The sequence below is a fragment of the Astatotilapia calliptera genome, chromosome 15 (genome assembly GCF_964374335.1).
Source record: "Astatotilapia calliptera chromosome 15, fAstCal68.1, whole genome shotgun sequence".
Taxonomy (NCBI): Eukaryota; Metazoa; Chordata; class Actinopteri; order Cichliformes; family Cichlidae; genus Astatotilapia; species Astatotilapia calliptera.
Window position 1 is genome coordinate 13,804,900 of NC_137436.1, and position 20,245 is coordinate 13,825,144.

Below are 20,245 nucleotides of genomic sequence, written 5' to 3' on the forward strand. Positions count from 1 at the left end.
AGTCGTGTGCTCTTAATAAAAATGCAACAGACCTCAGCTACATTGTGCTCTGCTCTACTTTATCGGATTCTGCTGGTAAAGAAATTGGTTACTCCTGCCTCCTCCCAGTTGGGTTTATCTTTTTATCTTAAACTATAAGCAACAGAGACCAAAACCTGCTGTTCTGTGGCGACTGGTGGATTAGTGGACAGGTTCACAATTTGTTTCTCTTGAATTCACAGCCATCCTTTTGTCAGAAAAGATTAAGCATTTGTGTCTGGACTGGAAATAGCACACTGTGATATAACATTGCTTAGGTTTGGCCATTTAACTGCAAGAACGAGAGTAATAAAAACTGCAAGATCCCCCTCGGAGCCGGTTGACTAAAGGTATATTTTTTTTTGGTTGAAGCAAATTTAAGAGCGTTTTTATTCAGATCTGTTCGTCACTCTTTATCATTTTTCGCCAGCAGATGAGAACACGAGTTACATCCGTAATCCTGGTGCTAACAGCAGCAGCATGAGTAAGAGCACTGGCCCCCCCTCCCAAAAGAAGAATTAATAACTAATTATGTCAGGTCACTCGTCCAGATGGTCCTATCAGATGGGCCCACTGTCTGAACCTCACCTCCAACAAGCACCTCTGACCCTGAGGACTGCATCACCCCTAGCAACATGGAGTCTGAGGCCTAAGCGGATGGAAAGATGGAATCAGGGGGTACATGAGCGTTTGGGGTACACATAAAGAGGCTTTGGGATGGGGGGGGGGGGCACAAGTTGGGCGTGTCTGATCAGTGTTGGATGGCTGCCTTTAAAGCTCAATGAATACAAGGCTCCCTGCCGGGGCCCTGATCTCCACGGTCATGATTCTGTTATTACACGCCATGTTCCTGTGATGGGCAGATGGCTCAGAGCACTGGCACATGCATTCACACGCATTCAACACACGCCGAGCCTGTCGCATCAATGGACACAACCTGATACTCCCCTTTCTTGTCTCATTAGGAGGCTATAGAAACATAAGAACATAATAGGGGGGAATTAAGTGCCTGTGCGGATGTCAAAGGGGGATGTGGCAGAAGATTGGGACGATGGCTAACAAGCGCATGGTGCGCTCGTTCAGCTTTGTGGGGTGATTAGTGCCTTCGACAGGCCTGACAGGTAAAAGACAAGCCCACTGAAGAGAGGGCAGCTTTTAAACAGACACTTAAACAGCTAGGAAAAATGACAGCAGTGAGGAACATGCATCAAAGTTTCCAGTCTGACACAATAAATTTGGGCGTGCATGTCATGTTGAATAAAGATAAGTTTAATTTACAAATGTAGGATGTGGAACACGGCGTGTTATTTTGTGACAGTGTTACAACTGTCCTTCATATGGTGATCAGAAATATTTCAAATTAAAATCTGTGCTTAAGGTTACCAGTAACGAAAGAAAGATGACGACAGCTACGTTTAAAAAGGCAGTGACACAACAGTTTTGCATTTTTTCTTAATTCTTTCTCTTCATTGTCTTTGCATGCACTTTTTCATTTAAAAGATTTTGCGTCCCATTATGTCCTCTAAAAGCTCCTTTGCAATTTGTCACACAAAAGCCTCCTAAACTCTTAAGCAAACAGGAACTTTACCAAAGCTCCCCTCAGTGCAAGACTCTGACCAGATCTCCGTCTCGTATTTGAGCAAGAGACACGCGACAAAAGCAGCTAAGAAGAAATCAAACAAAGACACCTTAAATAGGATTTAAGGTGTTTAACCACATCTCTTTCACTCTGCCACTTTCTTTTCTGTCCTTTGGTACAAAATTGGTGGATAAAGAAGCGTGACAAAAGCGGCGCGCCTCACACAGCATCAGTGTGCAGCAGAGCACTCTGCTGATATCATCGTGGCTCAAGCTTTTAACAAGCACTCTGCAAATCAAAGAAATTATAAATGGGAGTGACAAGATTGGTGGCTATCATTCACTCAATTATATCAAATGGCCTGACACATGTTGATAAACACAGATAATTACTTGTGAAAAGGTTCGTCATTAACGTTACATCATTACTTTCTGGCATTCTGGTGTTAAGTGTCTAACAAGATTAGCCTGCCAGGCACGTTTCTCCTCTCAGCTGAGTAGACAATGAACAACTTTACCAGCTGGCTGCTTTTTTTAATGTCTGTTATTTATGAACTCTCAAATTTGGCTTCATATTTAGGAATAGGAGGAGAAATTAAATGATTGCTGTCCAAACAAAATCATGTATATTTTAAGGGGTTTTTTTTCCCCGTTTTCTTCTTGTGCACAAGAAAAAGATGAAAGTAATTTTGCTTTATGGGTTGTAAAAATGTATGTACTTTGCTTGCCTTTTTATTAGGTATAAATACCTAAAACCATTGAAAACTAATGCAGCACATAGATAATAAATCAGACCTGAATGATGGTTATGAGGCTTATTTTTTTGTTCAAACTGTTTTATGGAGGTCGCAGTTTGTGATGTTGCTGAACTATTCTCATTGTTTTGTTCATCAGATTTTTGTCAGCGAGGGTAACTTAAATAACACAAATGCTTCTTTGTCTGATGCTATGTATATAGAATTTCAACAGCCCCACAAAACCACATCCTCCAAAGTAATCACAGTTGAATCCTCACCTCTGTAACACTGCAATCTTTATAAAGGTACAATTAATTACAGCCAGGATTGTAGCTGCATCACTTTAAACTGGGTGCACTTAATTAACTTGCAACTATTTTGGAAGCTTTCTGAGTTGGAGGAAAATTTAAAGTCACAAAGCTTTGATTCTTTTCTCCTTTTTTTTGTCTTAATTAAAAAAAAAATATCGTGATGGAAGAAAAAATTATATACTGTGAAAATAAGAGTCATGACACATATGGAAAAAATAGCCTTGAATATAGTTTTGTTCTTTTTAGATTGCCCTCTCTTAGAAGCCTAGCAAATGGTCATGAATGCCATGAGGTGAATTGTGTGAACTATTTTGCAACATTTGCTGACAGCTTTCCTCCGCTATATTCAGAAGAAATACTTTCTCCAGTTTTCTCACGCAAAACCGTTCCCATAAAATCCATACTTTTTTTTATTAAAGTGGCAAAGAGAAAAGAAAAAAGAAAAAACAAAAACAATTAAGCGATAAGATTGCAGAGGTTGTGTAGTGCCTATTTTTCACAGCTATTATTATTCTCCCATTTCCCACATATGTTGCTGTAATGAACCCAGAAGCCCTGTCACTATGTTACAGCAGGAATCTGATGATGGCCTCTTCTAAGCAGCTATCACACACCATCTGGTAGTACTATTCTTCAGCTGTTTGAAGAATCAAGAAAATCAACCCATCATCTACCCCCACGCTACCCCCTGCACTCATCCACACAAATACACAACCGTGTGTACACTTGCGACATGCACCTGCACATATACACACGCATGCATAATTTCATCCACACACACTTCACTTTGAACGCACACTTTTCTCCTGACCGCCAGCGGGAGTGTGATGTCATTACAGCTCTCTAAGGCCTCTTACTAGCCAGTGCTCTATAATCACTCTGGTTATATATTAGTACAATGCATTGATTACCCCATAATCCAATCACTCGCCTGTTATTGATCTTTTATAGAGCACCCCCCAGACAATAAAGCTGAAGCCACAGACTGTGGGTCAATAGGCACACAGGGAGAAGAGTCTCCTTGCAGCTAATTGGCTTATGAAATAATACAAACATTTTGCTTTCCCTACACCAGCAGAAATCAATGCAGAGCAGAGCTGGTGCATTCAGATTCTTTTCTTTTCTTTTTCTTTTTACCAGGAATTGATGTCTCGGTTACACATTTCAGGCTTCGTGCACTTTAATCTTTTATTTTTAACTTTCATTTTTTTCTTTTGCCACTATTTTTCTATTTTACTGTCCTCCACTTTCTCTAAACCTAATGCTTCCTTTTTATTTCCCTGTAATTTGTCCTGCCAGTCCATCTTTCTTCCACTTGGTCTTCTCTCCTCTTTACCCCTACTCCCTCTATGTCCAGCCTTCAACTGATGTTGGATTGCCAGATAAGTTTCTTCTTACAGCAAGACCACATCTGACACCCAGCTGTGTGGTTCATGGGCTGCAGGAGCAGCTGCTGGTCATAAATCACCCGAGCTGGAGGAGCTTTGGCACTCCTTCTGTCAGCCGTGAAACAAAGACATAGAGGTAGCGGGGGGTCAGAGGTATCCAACCTGGGCAACAGCAAGAGACCCAACGCCACCTCTGTAGTGCTGCACAGAACAGTTCTAAATTATCAAACCACACTGTAAGACTGGGTGAAGTCATTTAGGAATATATGCAGTCAGGGTGCAAGAGGATATAAATGCAAAGTCAAAAAGTATGCTGTAATATGGTATGCAAGCAATTATGGTTAAAGAGGCAGTGCAGCCTGCGAGCTGTGAGGTCAGACAACAGACAACCCCTTGCTGAGTTACTGTAGCAGAAGAAATGCAAATAAATTCGATCAGAAAGTGAAGTTCTTTAAGGAAAGACCTGGCAAGCATAAACACAGTAAAAAGCAATAATATAATATTTTGCTCTAAATTAGGAATAAAGCACTGATTGTGCGCAAAAATTAAGTTTAGTGAGCAATTTCATAAAAAAAATAACTAACATGTATATATGCCTTTTTTAAGTAATTAAAAAAAGTGTTTTTATACACTAATTTGCACCATTTCTGTAAAATATACAATAAAATGTATTTATCTATAATAACAAAAAACACCAAAACCAGGCAACAGGTAATATGCAATATAATGCATCAAGATGCTCGGGCATTCTGTCATACTTTCAAACTCTCAAATTCAATCAATACCATCCCTGCTGAGAGCCATTATTTGGTTTCCTGCCATGTTTTTGGTTTGACTGGATCTACAAAGGGGTCTCGAACCTGCAGCTTGTTCCCCATCTCCAGTGGCTTCCTGTGGCTTTGACATAAAAACTACATGAATATCATCACGAAACTGAACAATGTTTATATGTTTAAAAATTACATTTTTGTTTATAACGTCTATGATTCATTGGATCCAACCAATTCAAAAGCACACCAAAAGTTTTATAAAAGGAAAGAGTTTCAGCACCAGAATTACTCAGTTGGTAGGGCCTTTGAGATGACTATGCATGCACATGTAAGCAGAATTGGTCTGCATGTAGTTCAGACAATGAGTTTGTGCTACCTGAGTTTACAGAGGTCTATTTTTTTTAGGTTTTCCTGTTACTTTAATAAATATTTTAAGCCTGTATTTAAATGTAAATTAAGCCCCTATTATTGGAAAAAAAAAAAAAAAAAAACCTGTCTAAAAAATGTCAGTACTGGTAATTTTGCTGTCGTGTGAAGCCAAAACTTTGTTGGGTGCCAAAAATGTTTATATGCAGGAAAAACCCTGCACATGGGAATAGATAATAGATATTTAATTCCTTGTTTTATCATTAAAAATAGCAACAACAAAAAAAGATTTTGCTTCTATAAACTTATAAATGCAACAGAAACCTGGTATTATTGTAATAAACATGTAAAGTTAAATTGCCAAATAGTCATAAGCAGCTCACAGTGAAGGAAACTAGGTTAAAAGATTTCAATATTTTGGCTCATGGTAGGTTCATTTATATTTAACAGGCCGTGTTACCTTAACTGTTAGACTTAAATATGTTGTGCAGCTCCAGTACATAGAGACTTTTTTAAAACCTCAAAAATGGGTGTTTTGATGGAGCGTGGCCCCCAGCCCCGCTCGATAAGAGTCAGACTGTAATGAGTAACAGTTCTGTCTGCTCTTGTTTGGTGAATTAACATGCTTAGACGTGCATGTCTGTTCACATGTATGATAAAATATTTTAATTATTAAACCCCTGGTTGGGAAACGAATGCATGAGCTTATTATCATGGGTGAATATCTTATCCAGATATTAAGGGAAATTGCTAAATTAACACAAGAAGTTTTGAGTTGGGGTGGGGAGGAGGGACTGCATTTACTTTGTTTTTTTAAGCAGACATGCACACTGCAGTGGGCAGTGCATGCCCTAGCTTAACCTTTTAGCCACGGTCCCTTAATAATGTTGTTCAAAACTGAGAACGAAAAATATTTGGAAACAGAATGAACACTTATTTTGTCTGTATGTATTCTGTAGTCAGCAGAATTATGCTAGGTTTTTTTTAACCTCTTACAGTTGCTTCTCAATCAGAATATGAAAATGTCTTGTGACTTGTTTGAACCCAATGAGCAATAACCTCTGAAAAAAAATGCAAATGACAAATGCAACACATGCATCTGTGTAAGAAAATAAATCTGTTTTCAGATCCAATCCCTGCACAGTACACTAAACTGTTGAAGTGTGGAGATTGTGCAGATTGCACAGAACTGTAATTCAAGACCCCCTTCAAAGTCACCTCTCAGTGTTTATACTTCAGCCCACACAAGGCTGCATACTTTTGCAGATTTCTGTATAATAAATTGGGTGTTATTTTACAAGACACCAAATCTCCTACAAGATAAAGAAAGAAAAAAAAAACGAGAACAACAAGCATGACGGCTTGGAGAGAGGATTGGCCATAGACACGAGACACTAGGGAGAGGAGTGGGAGGAGAGTTGTGTTTTCTTTTTAGATCTATATGTGTCTAAAATCATGTTCTTTATGTTGCTGCTCACAAACATGACATACGACACAAACACCACAAAGACAAAGCCTCTAAGAAAAACACGGAAAGTGTCAGTTTCCAGCTTTTTCATCTCCTTGAGCAGAAATATAATTGCCAATGAGGAAATAGCAGTAGGTAGGATGTCAGCGGAGAGGAAAGGGCACAGGGAAAAGAGAGCAGATTATAAAAAGGTATAGAGGGGAAAGGATGACAAAAGGGAGAAGGAAAGGAGAGGACTTCTTTGCCCTTTGGTGTGCAGCAAAGGCAGATCGATAACACCGTAATGAGCGTGGTATTAGCTGGGGTGCAGAGGGACTGAAGCAGAATGGAGGGAAGGTGGAGGGGGAAGGGGGAAGCCAGGATCTGATTCCCAACAGCAAACAACACCAGTGCTGTAGACACCAGAACCAACACCTGAGAACACCTATTAAAGCCAGATGACCCTCTGCTCAGCTAATGATGAATCCACCCTCGTACAAAGTCCTCACACACACATACCCACGCTCACATGTACACACTCACATGGGTTTAGTACCCGTCACAGAGTTGTTCCGACTCTGCCAAGCTGCTACTAAAGCCAAACACATCACCCAAAGAGGGCTAACAGAGAAAAACCAAGCCTAATCCTTACTAAGAAAAGGACTACACTCAACATCACCTCTCCTTTTTGGTACAGATTACCCAACAATGGCTTCTGCCACTCTCTTAAATCCACTACACATTGGCAATTTGTATTAGAAAGCAGGGAGACACAGGGATTGTCTTTGGTTGGTTGAAAAAGAGAGAGGAGGACCAGCAGAGAGAAGTGGGGGATAACCATCAGGTATACTCAAAGCCAATCTGTTGCCTCATCAATGGGCTCCTTATGCTACGAGTGCCATGTGCAGGGCACACAGCTCTGCTAGCCCCCAGATTCGGTTGTCCGACTAGCCATCGAGGCAGGCAGAAGCCATGGGATGCAGATAGATGGCCACGGCTGGGTCCTCTCAATGGAAGGATCAAAGCGGGAATCAAAGAATGGGCCCCCTTCTTTGTGCTCGTGTGGATCCCAAAACAAACGCATCCTCCTTTCTGTTGGAAGCTGCATAGAACAGACTGTCTGCAGGAACAGATGGTAACAGAGGACTACTACTGGGAGACACCTCTGCAAGTGCTTAATTCAACACATCTCTATGTCTCATTTATAGACAACAATCATGTGAAATCACTTCTAATCCAACATATACTAGACCATAATAATACACTATATGGTATTTAGTTATCCAGCAATTAATTTATCAACAAATTGTTTTTAAAAAAAGCCTAATATAACTTATTTTGCCACAAATTAGTTTTTTGTCCAAAACCATGGAATACGATGCAGTGAGTGATCTTGCATACACAGTATCTGCAAATTCATGATTGAAAACAGCTTTCAGCAAAGCCTATATACACATACACACCTCCACATTTTATTTATAGGCACCTTTTAAGGCACTGAAAAAATCAAAATCAGTCTGACTAGACTAGAGAACTAAATTTGTATTGATCACCAAGTGAAAACAGTCTAACAAATCCACTTATCTTGTTTGAGGAAATAAAACTAATTTTTAAACTTTAATATCATTAGTAGGGAGGAAACTGAGATAGTGTCACACACAGAGTGACACTGTGTGCTACAGTGAGATAGTCCTCACTGTAACAAAAAGTAAAATCCTACTGCCAGACTCAAAATTTTGAACGTCAGTTTACTTATAAAACAGAACTTTCTTTATATTCAAAAGAAGTTTGGGTTTTAAATAGCCTAGGTTACTAAACAGCCTTCACTGGAACTTCTGCCAGCACCATAAAAGATTCCAGTGGCTGACATTGTGCTGGTGTGAAGGAAGAACTCAGATAGGTATATCATCAGATGTATAACCCTTTTTTAATATAATCCAACTGTCTGAACAATCTGTCACTGAAAGCACTTGGGCTGTTACACTCATTCTAAAAAAGAAAATTGCCTTGCTAGAATTTAGATGTTTTTGTTTAGTGTAAAACAATCAAAATTGTCAATTTTGTTTTATTATTATTATTTCCTCTTGTCGTGAAGAGTCACAGTCTCATTCACAGCCAGTGAGTAGAGAGATTTTCTCAAGCCCATCAGAAGCAGGGCTTCCAGTAGATATAACCCATGCTATGGTAATCACATGCTAATCACAGTTAACACCAGCACAGGGTCCTATACTCTAGATTAATGCATCCGTGGCATATTCACGTTTCCATTAGCATAAATCAGGTTCACCCTGCCTTTGTAATTAGTGTTTTCGTGTGAATGATAATAGGATATGGTGATTAGGTCAGGGTACTAGAATGGAAATGACTTGTCAGCTAAGTCGGCCTCAAACAGTTCCGCACATGATGGACTATCAATATGTGCTTCCTCAAGAAGCAATTAATGATCTAGAAAGATAATTGAAGTTTGACAGTAAGATGTGGAAAGCAAAAGGAGACCATTAATCAAATTTCGGCAATAGTTGTCATCGCAGAGTTTTGATTGACACTTTTTTCTGACACCTTGCATTAAAGGACAACTTCAGTCCTACAAACCGGATCCCTTCAGAAAATGTTTTCCAGGCTGCAGGACACCTTTTAGGATCAAAACATGGGAATGGTTTGTGGACCCCCATTCTTCTCCCCAATTATGTGCATGAAAATTCAAAAGGCCTGACCTACTAAAGCATAAGTACAAACTACAACCAGTTTCACCTCTGTTCCTCTGCAATCAACATGCAGTAAAAACCTTTTTTGTACAGCCTGGAATCACCATTTCATCTTTTTCATAGGAAGCAGTGTGGGCGGGGTGGGGGGGGGGGGGGGGGGGGGTGTATGTATGAGCAAATACATGCGCTTGGGAACATGCGGACTCAAGATAAGATCAGTGTGTTACCCATGTGTGTAAATTTAAGAGACAGACATGAGGACAGATATATGTGCGTGTGTGTCAGTGCAATGCACACCTGTGCGCTTTGATGAAATTCACAATACAAGCAGGACAAGCACCAATGACTGGCCAGAAGTGCAGTACACTTTGTTGGGTATTGTATCCCTCGGGAAACCCCTTCCTCTCCTGACATCCATGACATGGAGCATTCCTCTCAGGCTGGTGACCCCACATGACGGACGAGAACCTCCATGCCTATAACCAACTGATGAGATCTGCTGCAGCCCTAAGAGAGTGAAAGGTAGAGGTTGTGATCAGGAATGTGGAAAAAAAAAAATCAATCTGTTAGGTTTACAGTAGATCACCGCAGCAAGGAGAAAGGAACACATGGCATGTAATCAAAAAATGAAAATCACTCTGATTTTAAATCTTGATTTAACAGGACTGGTCACTCTTTGTGTAGCTACCTGACACCCCTGTTTTCATAGTAATTTATGAGCCTTGACCTGTGAATCTGAACACCCAGCTCTGGCCTCTAAAAACCCATCTTCTTTATGGGTATCATAACCCCTCTTTGAACTGTTTGCTTGGAATCACAGCTTTCACAAAGTCTTAAATGTGAAAACCGATAGTCATGACGAAACTTTTGGTTTCCCTCTCTTTTTTTTCTGGTGAGGGTTACGGTTAGGATAAAGGTAAAGGTGGGGTTACTTTTCAGCCTTTTCTGGGAACATTACAGCTTGCCCATACAGTTTTAGCCACAGTGCAAACACCACTAACACAAGGGTATACAGAACGTCTGTGCAGCATAGCCTTTTATACATCCAGTTAGCCCACATTTACCTGGAGGACTCTGTATCACAGTGCAGCTCTTGTCATGGTAGAGGAATAGCTGAATGAGAGATTCTCAAACAGGGGCAGTAATTTGCAGAGTGTGTTTCTAAGTTATTCTAGCTCCCTGCAGCTCAGCAGTGGCTGACCCCTCTCCCCTTCTGTCTGCTAAGAGGCCTACAGGGAGGAATCAGCCCAAATTACCTTTATTGATCCAGAGAGACAGGTGAATACCAAGCAGGTCTCTTTTCCCTTCACTTGTCTTATCTCTCATCCAGCATTTTCATCTCCCCATCCCCCCTCCCTGCCTGCAAGAAGACAAAATTTAAAAAAAAAAAAGAGAGAGAGAGAGAGAAACAGGGAGCGTTTATGTGAGAGGGAGTGTTCTAACCAGCACATGCTACTGTATCAGCCACAGCAGTGATTTACTGGTCGCATTCGTGTTGCTGTGATTAAACCTGCCTTCTCTCTCCTCGTTCATCTTTCACAAGCTACCGAGTGAACGGGAACGGCGAGCGCCTGTTTTTCTGCCTCCAATCTGCCGTTGTCCTTTCGCCCCAGCATACAAATCACTGTAGCGGTGGAAAAGATACTCCATTAGGTCCAACTCTGAGTTAAATCAATGCGTGACTTATCAAATGAAATAGGGGATTATGAGGTAATCACCTGACAAACGTTACTGAAATTGTAATTATCTCCACTGCACACATCTCAGAGACGGAAGACCAAACTAACTATTTAAGAGGAGGGTGGGATAACAGGGTACAGAAAAGCACAACTGCCTTTTCTCTTAGATAGCAGTGTGAGCCAGCATGTTCGTGGAGCGAGAAGAACCAGAGCAACTCTTTGGTTTATTTCACTCAGCAGAGATATATGTAGCTACTAAGGGGTTCACTTCATTGACAGATCTATGCTTTAGCTTGTGGAAAACTGCTGCCCAGTCTGTGTGTTTCTCCTGCTTCATGACACGCGTGTCCTCTTTACATCATTTTTTTAAGGAAAACTGCTGTTATTAGTTTATTGTTGCTTTACTTTGAAAATTGGAGTTATAGAAATGTCTTTTTTTATTCCACTGTGAGTAGAAATCAGTTATTTACCTTTGCCGGCTAAAGCAGAAACCCCTGACAATGTATCCATATATTTTATCTCAGCAGCAGGAAATAGAAGATATTCAGTATTTCCAGAAATTAAACTTCCAGAATGATATAATGATCTATTCCAGTGTATAAACAATTTATATCATTACATTTCTTAATAGGTGCAGATTCTGCATCATAAATGACATGTTAAGTATTTTCCTATGCATTCATCTGTACAGTGATGTACAAAGAAACATCACAGGAGGGACGTTCTGTAAAACTCTGTTTTTATATACATATAGAGTTTGAATTTTACTCCATCATATAACTGAAATTCACTGATTACTTCTCAAGTACAACACAGCCCCCAAGTGGATGTACTGAACTATTACACTGCAGTGCTGCAAACCAGGGGAAGACTCACTTTTGGCTCTCTTGCCCCATCTTTTGGTCAAAAACCCACATTGAGCTTTGTAGCTTTCTAAATGCATTGCATTTATATAGCGCTTTTCGAGATCCTCAAAGCGCTTTATAGTTCCACTCTTCATTCACTCTCACATTCACACACTGGTGGAGGCAAGCTACAGTTGTAGCTACAGCTGCCCTGGGGCAGACTGACAGAAGCGAGGCTGCCATATCGCGCCATCGGCCCCACTGGCCATCACCAGTAGGCGGTAGGTGAAGTGTCTCGCCCAAGGACACAACGACCGAGACTGTCCGAGCTGGGGCTTTCAATTACAAGACGAACTGCCAACTCTTGAGCCATGATCGCCCCAACTAGATTGAAAACTCCATTAGGATATGTGCAGCCTATCTACATTATTAAGGGTTGCATTGCATTCAGTCCCCTAAAAATGAAATGAAATGTTCATTAGAGTTTTTACCAATTTTATGCACACAAATAATGAAACACAATTCTCTAAAGGTTCTGTGTAATCTGCAAAAGTTTCTCTATAGTGTAGTGGTTTACAATTTGCCTAGCACAGGAAAGCTCCCTGGTTTGATCCCAGGAAGTGACACAAACCAAGACATTCACAGCTACCTGCTAAGGTGACACATTAAGAATCAGCAAGCAGCTAAAAGTAGCTTCTTCATGTATCATCTGAGTGATGATATTGAAAATCCCATCAAATAAACACGACTTCAAGCACAGTTCCATTGGTCTGCATTGGTTGCATTATTTCACACACTTTGTTCACCTCGAAACACTGGCCTTCAAAATGCAATAACATGACTACCAATTAGTCTCAGTCATGTTGCACCTGTTCAAACATATTTGGAAGAACAATTTAATCATGTGTCAGAGCATAAAAGAGGCCTCAAGTGACTTATACAAGTGTTAGACAAGAAGATGTAGCAGCAACAACACAGAGGAAGAGGAAGGCAATTAGCATTTGTGTGTGTGTGTGGGGGGGGGGGGTTGATTACTGTAAGCATACTACTACACATCATATGACAGTATTAAATATTTATTTTGTTGTAGTTCTGTATATATGCACTTACTGTACTGTTTCCTAATGTGTTTATATTACACAGATATAATTATTGACTTTTGCTACATTTTTTACTATGTAAAACAAGTAAAACTTTGGATGGATGGATGGATAGATAGAACAGCAATTTGGCATTTTAATCAAAACATTTTCTGCTTTTTTTGTAAAACGGTAAAGCTGAAATTTAAAAATAACGATAATAATTATAATTTTCATTAAAGAGCATGTCCATACTTGTGGATTAACCATTACAGAAACATAAAAAATGTTAAACATAAAAAAGAAACATAAAAATGACAGAGATGTGTGAAGGTTTGAGCATTCAACACTTTCAGATTGTGCTTTAAATTTTTTGAGAAACTGAGCCAGAGTTTTTTCATACCTTAATTCATATACATCACATTTTCTATTCCACACCAGTGGTGCTTCTTGTCTACAAATCTGCCAAAGACAATCTTGTGCATATTCAGGAGCACACAGCTCCCTTTTTGTATAACTGGCTTAACTGTCTTCGAGCAACAGAACAAACAAGAGAACTATCGAAACAACAGATACGAACCAAAATGACCAAAATGCATCTCTAACTGCAACCCCTCTGTTCTCACAGCCCAACAAAGGTGTGCCTGTGGGAAGCTGGTTGATTAAGATCAGTCCCAACTTGGCCGAGTCACACTTCATCACCTCATTAGGTGTCTACAATCACACCACCAGTGCAGTCAGAGTTCACAGGGGCATGCCTCCACTTAAGCTCACCAGATGAACTAAAACAAACAACAATATTCCATTAGAAACTCCCAAAATTATTATCCATTGATATTTATACATTGATATTTGAACAGTAATGAATACTGAAGATTGATTAACACCAACTTGTGACTTCATATAAGACAAACATGAACTGATTTGAATATAACCATAATCTCCACTGCACTGGGGGTAAAAGTGATATCCATCGCTCCATATTTATGTGTTTCATTGTCACTGGTTGCATCTGTTTGTAACCAAGGTGCATGACAGTTGGGACATGTGGCTACTTGAGACTGAATATTACTGTCTTAGGTTTGTATTCTTTACACTCAAGTTCACACCAGCACATGCAAAAGCAGCATGTGTCTGATAAAACAAACTTTACAAAGCTGAGTTAGGTTTTGGGCAATGTTCAGCATTCAAAGTCTCAATGGTAAATAACAGTTTACTTTTTATTATCATATTTGCAGCTGCATTATCCAAGCATTCAGCTGGCTATCATTTCACGAGGACACACATCTTTCCCTTGTTTTATGTTTATTCCTGGACGTGAGCAGATTTCACACCAAAGTAAGTGACACTCCAGTAGCTTTAACACCCACGCATGCCTGGGAAAGTCCCAAAGCTCCTACAGTTGCAGACAATTACTTCAGTAATTCATCAAAATCTATGATCTCAGTTGAATATTTAGACATTAAAATGAATTTTGATGCTCAGGACTCAGATTGTGATCACTTGCTCTAGAAAGTCATTGTTTTACCTTTTGTGATGGTTTATTGAACCAACAACACCATAGTTTTTTTCTTTATTAATCAGAGGCCTGTACTACTATTAAAGTATCAGCGAACAAGTATTTTGCAAATTATTAAACATTCCTACGTTGAAGTCTGTCTATGATATGTCACATGTGCTGGGGTGATGCATCGCCCCCAGTGCAGTTAAGAGCCCAAAATTTGTCTCACCACAAAGGCGTGCAAACTTTGCACTCTTCAGAACACCTACAGATGATCTAAAAAGTTCCCATGGCACGGTTTAAAAGGTCAACACTGGTGTGACTTGAAAAGTTCAACAGTTCAAATGTGCAGATATGTTGTTGAGGCTTTAGCAACCCATACTAGACTACTCATAGTACTTGCATCATATCCAAAGTAGAGCAAGCTCATGAAACAGAACTTTAACATGACAAGTGTCACTTTAATTGCTATATCGCATGATTGCTGGCTGATGTAACTATTTGGACATGTCATATGTTTTGTGGTCCAAAACCCAAGACTCTGTTGGGATTTACTACAGTTACAAGCAGTAGAACTTATCTTATTCATAGCCTTTTCCTTTTTTGTTTTCTTTAGGTCACGAGCAGTTGTCCAAGCATTTCACTACATATCGTACTGTGTATGACTGTGTACGTGACAAATAAAATTTGAATTTGATTTAAATTTGAGTAGTCACAACCTGATACCATAACTTTAAAATAATAAACTCATTCACTTCTGCATTCCAGTAAGGACACATTGTTATTATAAACATCATCAGAGGAATTTTAGAAGAAAGGTTGAGATGTCACTCTCTAAACAGGCAACTGATATGGCTCTAAGTTCACAGGCTTTTATCCTTAGATCGCTATTAATTCATGTTGGTTTACTGGGTGATATATGTTATATAACCAGAAAAAAACACAAGATACTATACATATGTATAGAATGATGGTGCATTATATGGGCACCAATAATGCACCAATAGCAGGCGGAATAATGGACCAGTAAAGGTTTGCAATGAGTTAATCTAGCTCTTGTTAACACACTCTACATCAGTGTTGTTTCTGTGCCTACACTTGCTATGATTTTAAAGCAAGCGTAGGCACAAGCATAAGAACTGGAACATACATTCAGTCAAACCAATTCAGTCACTAGTTGGTTTTCAACAGTTTAAACAATCAAGATCATGGGGGTTAGCTCTAGCTAAGAAAATACAACTAGTCCATGAATGCTTTTGTTGTAAAGTAGGGGTCCATAAGGATAGAGGTTGGGAAACATTGAGCAGATGAAACACAGTGGTTCTCTATTGCAAGGTTTGTTATCACATGAGCCTGTTAGCACCTCCCCCTTTCACCCCAAATCCTGCTTGACTGAGTCAAACTAAGAGCCTAATTTTAAAAAAAATGCAAACCTAATGTTAACAGTTTTTTGTTTCCTCGCCTCGTGCCTGTCAGATTCGACCTCCTGCTTCATGCTTGCTCCCCAAATATGCGGTGTCATCCCAAGGAGGACGTGTGACTTTATGGGTTAGGTCTGATGCACTTCAGCGCACAAGTTGGTAGAAGTCCTTTGATGGCCCACATAAAATACAGATTCTCTGCTAATGTTATCAGTACATTTTCTTCTTCTAAAATGTTTCACCTCCGTTTGTCTCAGCCAAACTTTATGGTCTCTGGTGACAGGGGTTTGCGCCCTCCACCTGTCCCACAGTTTCCGCGCTTCACGCGACACTGCACAGGAAATGGTGCGTTTAACACCCTGCACTTATCCGTGGGAAAAGGGATGTTCAGTGGAAAGAAAGCGGTTATAGCCAGTAAAGTGAATGCAAATATGGAAAGAAAAAGCTCTGCTACAACGTCTAATTAAGGGATCTGCATACATTTAGAGTGACTTGTAGGATATATTCATGTGAGGTTTTAGATGTTTCAGTGCCATAAATAAATACAGTAAGTAAGAAAGGCCCAAACAAGTTCTGCACTTGCATAAAATCAACCTGATATCTTTCGAATGGAAAATGTCACAGTCTACTGGAGAAGTTCTCATTTTCCCTTGAACACTTCAGTCAATCAATGCAGCGCTGAATGCTTAATTTGTGTGTGAGCGTGCAGTTATTATTTAAAAAGCAAATAAACTCCAGATAACGAAATTTATTTCCTGCATTTTATTATAAAATACAAAGGAGGTAGAAATGTGAAAGGAATAACTTAAGCTTGGTAACTGGTATTTGAACTATTTACATATAATTACAGGAATAAATTAAAAGATATATATATATAAATATTGTCCAATATGACAGCATGCAACATTCTTCAAAGTTCACGAAGACATTTAGTTCCGCTCCTTTTCAACCTCCTCCTCGTCATCATCGTTGTCTTCGTCGCTGCTGGAGTCTTCGTAGGTGCAGATTGCTGCTTGGACTGGATAGTTGCGAAGGAGTATTTCTGCGTCCCGGTACAGATAATCAAAGCATCTCGATTTTGGCCAGTACAACCTTAGAACAAAAAGCAATTGATGTTTTTATATTTGTAGACTTTACTCTTTTATTCAACGATGCCTTAATTAATAAAGCTCCACTTACTTGACTGGATGGATCACTTGAGGTGTTTTCGGATCTTTTGCGCCACTGAGGTCTCCATGGTTTGAAAGATTCTAAAAACAAAGAGATTTCTTTAGTCTTTCTGTCAAGTAAGCAGTGCGTGTTTGGATTTCAAAAATACAAACTTGAACGTGCAAAACTTACCTTGTGTCGGACATTGTTATCCTCATTTCGAAACCATGGCCTCCACAACTCGGACTGCTGGCTCGAATTGCCTCCGTTAGAAACAGACGATAGCCCACTCTTGTTAGCGCAGGTCTCCATGGCTCCTTGTGGTGGTCAGCTCTTCATAAAGTGTTGTGAGGATGTGGGGAAGCTGACAGGAACCGTCTTTTTATCAGGCCCTGGAAACCCGTGCCAAATTGCGTTTTGACGCGTCCCCAAGTGTTTCCATGCGCCACGGTGATAAGGTGCGAAGTCACACTTCAACAAACTACGGTCATTTGGTCACCTTCTGGTTTAATTTTGCATTAAGATTTTTTTAAACTGCCTGATAGTAATCTATTTAAAACTGTATCAGTAATGGTCAATTTCTAGCTATTTATTAATACAACTGCTTGCACAGTTGTATTATGTATGCAGATTGCAAAGTCTACATGTGTTTTGTACTGTCAATATTGTGACAGGTTTTGTGTGTGTGTTGCTTTTTTTTAATGATTATCCGTAAACGTAATTTAAAATTCAAGCACCTATTTTAATCAGCTTAACTTTTGTGAGAGAGAAAAGGCTGAACTCTTGATCCCTTTCTTTATCTCTGTCTGTCTGTGTAGCCATTTGGGTGTAAGGTGTGAAGAAACACGTGCCCTAATGTCTTTGTGTGCTCAGTGAGAAATGGAAGGAGGCTCGTGTGCGTCTGTGGGAGGGGCGGTGAGGCAGTTACACGCGCCAGCCTTTGTTGAAAACAACGCTGCAGCAGATGCAGAGCTGGAAGGCATCCACTCTTAAATGGAAACCCTTATAATAAAGTGTTGTGCAACTTTTGGAAAAGCCTTTATTTTTCAACTTCTTGTTGCCTAATTATAGATTTTCAAAGTTGCTAAGGCACATTCTTATGCATAATCTCCATCCTTTTGTCAGACCTGAAAGCCCAGTTTTACTATTGTGAAACCTCTGATTTTTTCTGGACAAAATCCAAAATAATAACACTCTATACACTATTTTAAAAAAGCAAAAACAAAAACAAAAAACACCTGAAAACACAGTGTTCGGGACATCATAACACAACAGCAGTAAACACAAGAAGTTTCAAGATTCACATTCAAGACTATGATGGTCTAATCTGCTGAGTCCGGGTTGTCAACTGTGTCCAGCTCCCATCTTTCACATAACAAAAAGAAACAGAAGAAAGCATACAGTCGAGATCCATTAATGCTTTATATGCAGACATATAATTACACATACAGTAATTTACAGTCCTTTGGTCAGATTCACATATAAAATGAGAAAGGCAGGCACCTTAATGAGTAAATCACAGTATGACATATACAGATAGGCTCTGTATATGTTGCAGAAAGACAGTTTTTGGAGTTTTGGCTCATACACCCCCACAGAGGATTTTAAATGAGACAATCAGCATATGGTTAAAGTGCAAGCTTTCAGCATTAATTTAATTGAAGAGAGCCCTGTGCACATCATATTTCATCCTGTAACTTCTATTAGTGCTCACATTATAAATAAACACTAGTGTTATTTATACCTGTTATACTGGCAGTCTTACATGTCATAACATTACATCCACCATGTTTTAAAAATAGTGTGGAATGTTTCAGATCATGAGCTATTTTTTTATGAATTGTTTTAGATGAGGACTTATCTTGTTTTTGAGTGTAACCAGTGGCTTGCACCTTGGTCTAAACTGACTGTATTTCCATTCATTTCTTATTTATAAACCTTAACACTGATACACCTACCTCTATCACCGAAAATATGTATGTATTTAAACAAAATAAGACTTTGAAATCCATGATAATCTCTTTTAATTGATTGATCGACTGGAAGTCCCGTCCATCGCTTTAATGATTCTGAAGGTGCTGGAGGGGCCAGCAGATTTTGGGGGTTGTCACCCCTGCAGTGGTCTTTCAGGTCCTTCGGCGTTCCTGAACTAGCCAATGCAGACATTTTTTGAAAGAATGTACCAGACTGTTGATTTGGCCACTCCTGAAGTTTTTGCTATCTATCTAATAGATTTTCTTGTTTTTACAGCCTAATGATGCTCTGCACTTGTACTAAAACCAGTGCAGTGCACTACCACTGACATCTCCTTAGGCCTCATATGTCAAATTACAGTGAAAAGCTCTAAAATACAAATTCAGCTCTGTGAATCATTGTCAGCTACTCTTGTTGTTCCTCATCTTTCTCGTCTTCCTCCACTGTTGGTCTTAACCTTCGGCTAACCCTTGTTGGCTGTGCACTCTGAACAGGCATGCAGTGTGTTTGTTAAATTAGATCATTAGTAACAATTGCAAACAATTCTGAATTGCTGTCCTTAAGGAATGACATCTGTGCTGTAGCTGATTAACTTCTGCTTAGCTTTATGTATCACAAGTAAATTGCTGTGAAAAATGTGTTTTAGTAAGAGCGAATATAATTAGAGCCTTGCAAATGAGATTTGCTAATTGTGTCTAACCATGTAAGCTGTTTGAGTTTTTGTGGGGGGGGAAATGAGATGAAATTGCCTTAGGATGGTGAGAATTTGTTTCAGAGATAGGGAGTTAGTGCTTTAGAAAAGACTGCCTCATCTGGAGAGTGCCTCCCCGCAGTGAACCAGCAGGGGGAAGTGTGGGGCTAGATGCTAAAATCATAATGAGAACACTCTAAAAGATGATGAATCTGAAAAAACTTACAATGCTCTATTGTGTGAATGAGAACAGACTGGACTCCACGCAGGCACTAAGTGTGCTTATTGATATCAATCAATCATGCCTGCCAAAGGGTGCTGCTCTTTTTCTAAGCATCACTTGGTGAGACATGTACTGTGAGGATGTCTATGCTTACAGGTGAGCCATGTATGACCAGCATAACATTTCTTTGCCTACTAGCCGCATAGACATCACAACACAACTCTCTAGGGAACCTGCAGTCAGAGCTTGGTGCTAATAAGGTCCGCACAGATCCCCCCCCCCCTCTCTCTCTCTTCCCCTCTCTCTCTCTCAGTCTGTTTTTCAGCTCTGAAGCTAATTGGACACTATGCTCTGCACTGTTAG

The 20,245-nt window shown here is 39.7% G+C and overlaps 1 protein-coding gene across 1 annotated transcript; it reads right to left on the reverse strand.

Annotated features, from left to right (window-relative positions):
* Nucleotides 1-16,592: 16,592 nt before the first annotated feature.
* Nucleotides 16,593-17,351, reverse strand: ripply2 (ripply transcriptional repressor 2). The gene is made up of 3 exons (XM_026193961.2): nt 17,187-17,351; nt 17,025-17,095; nt 16,593-16,937 (listed from the first exon to the last, which is right to left on the reverse strand). Exons 1-3 carry the CDS (start codon nt 17,304-17,306, stop codon nt 16,775-16,777), a joined length of 354 nt encoding a protein of 117 aa, XP_026049746.1. The 5' UTR covers nt 17,307-17,351; the 3' UTR covers nt 16,593-16,774.
* Nucleotides 17,352-20,245: the final 2,894 nt, after the last annotated feature.

Coding starts and splice junctions, on each gene's coding strand:
- ripply2 (XM_026193961.2), bottom strand. CDS start 17,306: ATGGAGACCTGCGCTAACAAGAGTGGGCTATCGTCTGTTTCTAACGGA. Junction 17,096..17,186: donor ATAACAATGTCCGACACAAG/GTAAGTTTTGCA, acceptor CTTTGTTTTTAG/AATCTTTCAAACCATGGAGA. Junction 16,938..17,024: donor CAAGTGATCCATCCAGTCAA/GTAAGTGGAGCT, acceptor TTTTGTTCTAAG/GTTGTACTGGCCAAAATCGA.